Consider the following 9,092-nt stretch of genomic DNA (forward strand, 5'->3'; position numbering starts at 1 on the left):
AACTAATTACAATTTCTGAGGAAAAAAAACTAATTACAATTTTCTTTTGTTTTTTTCTTACCGCTAAGACAAATTAAAAGAAAAAAGTGTACATATAATCTCTTAATCAAATCTGTTAGTGGTTTGATATCATTTTACGTCAACCACAGTAAAAGAGTTAAGTAATCCAAGTCACTATACAAAAAGCTTAGAAATCAAGACATGGTCAAAAGCTGGTCTGATAAGCAAAGGCATTTCTGAAATGCTATAAATTTTTGGGAAATTTACCCATTAGTTTATGCATATTATTATTATTGATAAATTAATTTTTATATTTTTAAAAATTTATTAAAATATTATTATTATTTTTCTTTATCAATAAAATAATTTTTTATTTATTTTTATCCTTAAAAATATAATAAAAGGCAAAATTATCTTTTTCTTCTTCTTCTTTCTTTTTTTCTTGACGTTTTTTTCTTCTTTTTTTTTTCTTTCTTCTTCTATTTTGATTTTTCTTCTTCTTTTAAATACCTCCTCATCTTCTTTTTCTTTTTTTAATTTTGATTCTTCTTCTTCTTTGATTTTAATTCTTCTTATTTTTCTTTGATTTTGATTTTTTTTTCTAAACACCTAATTTTCTTCTTTTACACATTTTTTTGTCTTTTCTTTTAGATGCTTTTGTTTTTAGACGCTTCTTTCTCTTGATCTTTTTCTAGACACCTCTTTTTCTTTGTTTTTTTTTTCTTATCGAGAAGGAAAGGAGATTATTTTTTTAATAGAAAAAAATAATAATATTTTAATAAATTTCTAAAAAATGTAAGAATCGACTTATTGATAATAAAAATATACAGAAATTAAATATTACATATTTTTAAATTTTATTTTCTTTATTTTTTCACGCTAATTATAAAATATAAAGAGATATTTAAAATATTTTTTTTAAAAATAAAATAAAATTAAAAAAGATTATAATAATAAATTTATATATATTACTATATTTTAAAAAATAATAAAAATTATAGAATAAAAAAGTATTAATCAGCAGCTCTATTTTAATAATTATTAACTATTTTAATGATGGATCGCATAGCTGTTAATTAAATATTATAAAAAATAATTTTATAATTCACTCTTTCAATTTCTAAATATTTAGTTAAAATATTAAATATTATCTTCAAAGTTATTTTCTGAAAAAGAAAGAGTATAAGTTTGTTTAATTAAGATTCAGTAATCAATGCAGAATAGACCATAATTAGACTGAAAATAAAGGCATCTTAATAAATTATCTCATTTTTCTTTTCTAATAAATTATAACATAGAAAATTAAAAATTACATGGAGGAAATTAAAAGTAAGGTTAATCTACTTTGCCTAGGTTTAACAAAGAGATCATTATTTATACTCCCAAATGATCATCATCATACTTAATTAAGTTAAAAACTAAATTTTTTTTATTAAAATTAATGTCTTTGGATTTCTCCTTCTCACTTGAGTTGGGAGAAATTCATTCACTAGAGTAATGCTATTTTTGTTTATAATTATGTCCAGAGAGGCTCCCACTGTGACCCTAAACAGTTGGTGTCATCAAAGAAGCAAGGGTTGCTCTGGTAGCTCTGCGGCGTGCTAATGAAATCGTCCACAGATTGTCCTGATAATTGCTGAGGAGACATGCAGAGTAAGGCCACAAGGTTGGCTTGTTGGCATTGCATGTTAACAAGTTCAGCTTGTGCTTTAGCTAATTGTGCTTGAAGCTCGTTAACTTGTTTTTGAAGATGGCAAATCGCCCCTGCGCAACCATAAACAGGATCCCTGATCCTTGCACTTGCCTCGTAAACCATACTGCTCACTGCATCAGCCCTTTGAGATTCTGGTAGCTCCTGAAAATGGGTTAAATAAAAATTCATATCAAGATAAGATTTTGGGAAATTTTTTTAAATTAAGATAACCAATAAATTGTGATATCAGTTATGGTTTTTTAGCCAAAATCATTCGCCGAAATCCATTTAGCTGACTGAAAAACTAGAGAAAATTTGAGAGAATTTTCAAAACTTAAAAGCTAAGGGTTTACAGAGTTTGGAGTTTTTCATATTCATATTGGTTTGTTGGATAATGAGGTTGCCCCAGCTAGTTACGGCACCTGCCCTTAAAGACTTCTGCTTTCTCAACCAACTTTCAACTAATATCCACACTTTTCCACATTGGTCTGCTTAACTAATTCTTGCTAAGACTTTATTTCTCTTGATGAAAATCTAACATTTTGGATTCTAGCCGACTTTTCTCTTCTTATTTTTCTTTTTTATGCTGTGCTCGACTTGTTGAAACTTGAGATTTTATAGTGATGGAGTCGATTCAAATACAGTAAATTAAAACTCAGTAATTCTTTCTCATTTTTCAATATATATAATAAACAATATGCGAAAGTATTTAAATTAATTTAAGAAAAAAAAAAAGAATTTGACAGCTAAATATCTAGTTTTAAAAAAAAAATTCTGTGAACAAGTCATAAGCTCCAATGAAGCAATACTATATTTGAAAAACTTGATTTTGAGGGAAAAATAAGGATTTTGAGGATTTTAAAATCTTTAATTGAGAAATTGACAAATTTCTAGACGAAAATGACGAGCTTAATTAAAGATTCTGCAACAAAATGATAAATGAGGTAATACCTGTAGAAACTTAATGATGTTGCTTGCACCGAACACGCGATGAGCAATGGTGAATTTTGCCGGTTCAGTCGGAGGAAAATAAGGAGCCAAAACGCATTTCTCAGCGCATCTTCGCCTGAGAATCTTACAAGCCGCACAAGGACTCATAACCACCGTGGGCGGCGGCGTCGTCGGCGGAGAGGATGAAGAAGAAGGTGAAGATGAGTTAGAATTAGCTGCTTCGCTGTGGTCCATTTGTTTTAGATTCTTATTGGCTCTTCTCAATCGAGGTAAAAAAAAAGGCCAAAAAATGAGAGAGAGAGAGAGAGAGAGAGAGGTGGGATTTTCTTGGGTGTGAAGTGGAAGTATAAATAGAGGAGGATCTAAGCTTGGTGTTGCGTCATCTCCCATAGAATCTGACGTCATCCAATTAAAAACTTTCTATTGGTGTCGTTGGCGCGCGTTTTGCTCTCTCTTTATTTTATTTTATTTTTTTAATAATTTTTTTTATTAAAAAAATTATTATGAATTTTTGAAAAATTTAGTAATTTAAATGAATTTGAAATAATTATGATTTGTGAAATAATTATTAAAAAGTGATAGTAATTTCAAAAAAAAAAGGAATTTCTTAATTATAAAGCTATTGTGATTTATGATTATCTCCACGAAATCTTGGAGTTGCCAAAGAAGATAATTTTTTTTTTTTTTTAATTTTCAATGGAATACTTGATTATCTCAAGATAATTTTTGTATTTACTCTACAAATTTCTAACGAAGTGCCTAACTTTCCGTGGTTAAATACCTAATTTCTAACAAGAAAAGTACTAATCCTAGTGTCCGTCTCTATCTATCTCTCCAATTTTCTTGGGCTCAAGTCATATCAAAATTTCAACAAAAAAAAAAAAAAAAACTATGTAGTAAAGATATGCTTGCCAGTATATCTATAATTATAATATTAATAAAAATAATTTTTATATATTTTATTCAATATTTAAAATTTATTGATTCAACTAATTAAAATTTATTTCGATCATATTCATTAAGAGAATAAAATACCATCTTATAAATTTTTAAAATTATTATAAATATTTTTGGATAATAAATTTTTTAATTATTAAATATTAAAAAATATAAAAATTATTTTTTTAAAATTGTCATGAGAAATAGTCTTATTATTTAAAATAAATATCTCATAAGATAATTTTTATCTCTGTATAATTAAATTAATTTATAAACTTTAAAAATTAAATTGATTTATTTATTTATTTATATATATAATTTTTAAAATAAGTTTATAAGAAAAAAATAAACTGAGAAAATAACTTTTCACTTTAATATATATAATCACTAAACTTATACCTCAATTTGACTAATCCTTTTATCACTACCGTAATTATCCAGTGAAGGCGGCTACTTGCCAGTGAAGACCACTAAGACATCTCTTTAGCTGTGTATGATTTTTGAGACTTTCGAACTAAATTAAAAAATTATATTAAATTAGAATGAAATAAAAAAAATTTGATAGTTTAAAAAATCGTATCAAATTAAATTTATTTAAATATTTAATTTTAATTTTAATATTTTTTTAAAAATTTTATTGAAATTAAATTAAAATTAAATCAAAATTATATTAAAAAATATATATATATATATAAATAATTTATAGTGATATTAATTTATGAATATAACTAATATTTATAAACCAAATCAAACAACCTTTAATTTTATTAAATATTTGAAAAAGTTTTTTCGATGCAATGATGAGTTCCAAATTAGAAATGTGAAGGGAGCAAAGATCAAGATCAATCATGTACAGGTTTCCAGGGATAGTTATTGTGGGCAGCCACTGCTGCTGCCACCTCTGAGACAAGACAATGCTATCTTTCTACTCCCCTAACCACCATCCAATGACCTGCCCATTTGTTTGATAACTATCAATTGTTTAAAGAAAAATTATTACTGAAAAAAAGTTATTAATTAATTTTTTAATTTTAAAAAATATATTAAAATATTTTTCATATTTTATTTTTTTTTAATAATTATTCTTAATATTTTAATAAATTTTTATATATTAATTGAAATAAATAATAAATTTTTCCTAATTTTATATATAGTAAATGGAGACAAAGGTGGGCAATGGTTGGTAGGGGAACTAATCATTAGTCAGCTCGTTTTGCACACAAGGAAGAAAAAAACTCAGTTAATAAATCTTAGGTAGCCATTAGTGATAATGACCTCCCTAACCCTAATCCTTAAATACACGTTAATCAATTTCCATCACAGAAATCTAACTAACTAATTCATGCTACACTGTATTCCAATGTGAGTTGAAACTTGTTAAATAGACGATATGATTCGCTTTGTTAACTACCTCGACAGTTAAATTACTATGATAAACTCAACTTTTTTTACTTTTCTTTTAGGGTTGAATTTTCTTAATTTTAGAGTATTTTTTTTTATAATAAATATTTTAATATTTAAAAAATAAAATTTATAATGATAATATAAATTTATATAGGAAAGAATACGTTTTTTTCCTTTTATCCCTCTTTCTTTTATCTGTTAGTAACGTCTAATCATTTTTCTGCTATAGTGCCGTTTATTTTTATCGTTCAAATTCGTACATACGAATGCGTTAGAGTCTCTCTCTATATCAAACGACTATTTAATTTCTTTCGACGCGCATGCTGGTAAGACTGCGAAATAATTGGACTCACTTTCTTATTTTATATCACATCATCGGACTAGACTTTTCATGGATAGATTCGCACATGTAGTCGGTCTGGTCCGCCTTTTATTACAGAATTAGCCACGCGATATTAGATCAACTTGTCTGTATGTGACTTGATAGACTTTGGATTCGTAACATTCTTTTAAGGTCAAATCTAGTCTCCTGATGAAAAAAAACCCACTATTATCAATAATTATTTAAATTTTAGTACATTTTCATTCAATATAAAATAATATACCTAAAATTACTGTTCCTTTATATACGTGGGTGTGCAAATAGTCATTTGTGTTTGAACTTCATATTATTAAAAAAAATAATATTTTATAAATAAATGATAGATAATTTAATAATAATAAACTATTGATAAATATTTAATGGTAAAAATTAATTAATAAATTTCACTCATAAGTTTAATAAATTTAAAAAAATAAAATCTTTGTGATGTTACATTGGAATTATGATTTAAAGGGTCCTACAAATTAAGGGTATACAGAAAAAACAGACACGTGTAGAAAGGAAATTAAACTTGTCTTTGAAGAGAAGAGATGACATATGGATAATGAAGTGTTGAATGGTCATAAGATTTACTTATCTTTGCACTTAGCTATACGGCATTGGTACTTTGAACATTTACTTATAATTTGTTATGTTCAAATGAAATTAGAATTTTTCAGCCCATAATAAATGATGAGATCTATCAACTATTAGGGTAGGCATTTTTCTGAATTGCCAATAAGGGTATGGTCTTCAAGATAAGGGCAGCAGTCCTACATTTAAGAAAGACTACGACCAGAAATTAATAACAACATTCTTCGTACTTGACCCTTTAATTTCTGGACATTTCATACATGTTTAATTTAATGCATTAACCTAAGTTGCAAACCAAATAAATGTAATAGACTGCAATACCAATAATAGGTAAATTTTTACATACCGCAATAAATATTAAAATTAATAATAATTATTGATATTTTAAGATCTAAAAATTAAAATTTAGAGTATGTATATAAGTTTAGTTAGGGAAGAAAATGTTCATTCTCTTTTATTCATTTTCCTTTTATTTGTTAGTGACGTCAAACTGTTTCTCTCTACGGTACCATCTATCTTTATCGTTCAGATCTATACGTGTGGATGCGTTAGAGTTTCTCATCATGTCAGACGACCATTTAATTCTCCGACATATATTCTGACAAGATTGCGAAGTGACTGAACTCACTTTTTTTATCTTATGTCACATCATCGAGTTAGATGATTTTTTATGTATAGGACTGCGCACGTAGTCGATCTGGTCCGCCTCTAATTATAGAATTGACCATGCGATATTAGACCGATCTGCCTGCGTCTGGTTTGATGAATTTTGGATCTATAACTTTCTCCAAAATCAAATCTAGTCTCCTGAAAAATTCGACGGTAATAAATTATAATAATATTAATTTTATTATTATAAAATTAAAATAAATAAAGATAGATATATATTTATATTCCTATATTATTTAAAATTAATTTACCGAATATCTGAATTAAAATTAGAACATAGAATTTATAAAAATCATAATGCTTACAGAATTAAACCCTAATGGAAGAAGAACTGAAATTTTGCTGCTATTTTAAACATTTTTCATAGTAATATTTTATATAAAATCCGACGGAATTAAACCCTAATGGAAGAAGAAGTGAAATTTGTAGAAAATTAAAAGGGAATGACAAGTCGTTTTGTCCTAAATGACTGCAAGATTTGTCAAGAATTTCTAGTAGCTTTATTAATTCACAAACTTTTTCCAGCTCTCAGATTTCATGTCTGGAGTCGACGGAAAAAAAACAGGAAAAAAGAAACATAAGAGAGGTAGCTTGGAATTTCTTTAAAGGCCCACACGGTTTTGAGGCAGAAGGTCTTTGTTAGAAGCAGTATCCCACTGAGACCGTTAGAAAAATTTTAAACAACTAATCGATTACAGCTATTGGTTAAATTCTAAGTTATGTCCCAAAAATTATTGGATTCTGTTATGCTATTATTTTTAAAATAATATTCAGTATTTTTATTTAATTAAAATATTATTATTTAATAATTAAAAATAATAATTTATAAAATTAACATCCACTTATAAATTTATATATATAAATTTTAAATTTTTTTGACTTTAATTAATTTAAATGATAAAATTATTATCTACTTAAATTTTAATTATATATTTATAACTAATTAGATAAATGTAGATTACATAATATATAAAATTTTTAAATGTTACCATTTATTAAATTATTTTTAGTATAAAAAGTAATTTAATTCTATTAAATTTAAAATTAATAACATTAAAAACTAAATTCACTTGTATAATATTATCAATATTTTTTACTCTAAATAAAAATTATAATAAAAAATGGCTATGAATATTAAATCAATTAATTTTATAATTATTAAATATCATATATTATAAAATATATTATATAAAACTTACAGAAATTATTAATTATAACTACATTAATATTTATATTATTTTTAATTTATCTATGAAAAAAACATTTTAATCGGTATAAAGAAAATTTAAATAAAAATTAATAATGTTATTTTTAATTTAAACTATTAAATATCTTTTTATTAAAAAAATTAGTTGAAATTTTTTAATATATTTATTAAAAATTTTAAAATATACGAGATTAGCATGCCACTAAATTTCTCATGTTTCAATATATATTGTGTGATTAAGAATATAATTTAAAAAAAAAAAGATGATAAAATTATTTTTTTAAACATTTTTTAAAATTTTTTTAAATATTTAGATAATAATAAAATTACTAATATTTAAAATTAAGGTAATTACTTTACTATCTTATTTTCTTAAAATCATTAATTTGTGATAATTATTTCATATATCTTATAATTTTTATCTTTTAAATTTGAATTTATTATTTAATATTTTAATATCATAATAATTATTATTAATATTTTTAAATAATATTTAAATTTATTATTTAGTAATCGTATCTAAAAATTTTAATTTTTTAATTCATATATATATGAATCAAAATCTATAAATTTAATGGTTGATATGTTAAAAAATATTAAAATTTTAAATGCACAAAATATATCAAGGTTAAAAATTTAAGATAATAATTATTAAAATAGATTTAAATATTAAAATTAATTAAACTAAAAAATTAATAATTTAAATATAATAATACGATATCATGACAATTATTTTAATATTTAAATTTATTATTTTAATAATCTTATCTCAAAAAAATTTAATTCAAATATTATCAAAATTATTAATTTTAATAATTATCCTACATAATTATTAAATAAAATTAATGAAACTCATAAATAAAAAATTTAAATATACATTAATTTTAAAGAATAAATATCTAAAATTATTTTAAATGATATATGAATAATTTATTAATTTAAAATTATTTAAATAATAAAATAATTATTCATTTTAAAATTTAAAGTGAATTATAAATAGTTATTTGTTTCGATAAAGTTAAAAATTTAAATTTTTTTAAATAAAATAATAACTAACGTGTGAATTTTTTATTTAATTATTTTGATTTTAATTATTAAATTTACAAAAACATATTTTTAAATAAATAAATTATTAAAATTTAAATAAAAATAATAATGAATAATTAAGAATTTCTATTTATGGTAACCTAAATCGGCAATTAAATAGGGTGACGTTGAAGGAGGTGTTAAAATCCCCCACGTGCTAGAACTTTCTGTGACGGCAATCGATAATT

The 9,092-nt window shown here is 23.6% G+C and overlaps 1 protein-coding gene across 1 annotated transcript; it reads right to left on the minus strand.

Moving 5' to 3' along the window:
• Nucleotides 1-1,240: 1,240 nt before the first annotated feature.
• LOC110613191 (LOB domain-containing protein 1) lies at nt 1,241-2,959 on the minus strand. The gene is made up of 2 exons (XM_021754207.2): nt 2,645-2,959; nt 1,241-1,855 (listed from the first exon to the last, which is right to left on the minus strand). Exons 1-2 carry the CDS (start codon nt 2,876-2,878, stop codon nt 1,517-1,519), a joined length of 573 nt encoding a protein of 190 aa, XP_021609899.1. The 5' UTR covers nt 2,879-2,959; the 3' UTR covers nt 1,241-1,516.
• Between the last annotated feature and the right edge of the window lie 6,133 nt (nt 2,960-9,092).

This window comes from Manihot esculenta, chromosome 4, assembly GCF_001659605.2.
Source record: "Manihot esculenta cultivar AM560-2 chromosome 4, M.esculenta_v8, whole genome shotgun sequence".
In the NCBI taxonomy this organism is placed as follows: Eukaryota; Viridiplantae; Streptophyta; class Magnoliopsida; order Malpighiales; family Euphorbiaceae; genus Manihot; species Manihot esculenta.

Excerpts from the sequence above, each read along its gene's own strand:
- LOC110613191 (XM_021754207.2), bottom strand. The coding sequence starts at position 2,878 with ATGGACCACAGCGAAGCAGCTAATTCTAACTCATCTTCACCTTCTTCT. Across the intron at positions 1,856-2,644 it reads ACATCATTAAGTTTCTACAG|GAGCTACCAGAATCTCAAAG; the intron begins GTATTACCTCAT and ends ACCCATTTTCAG.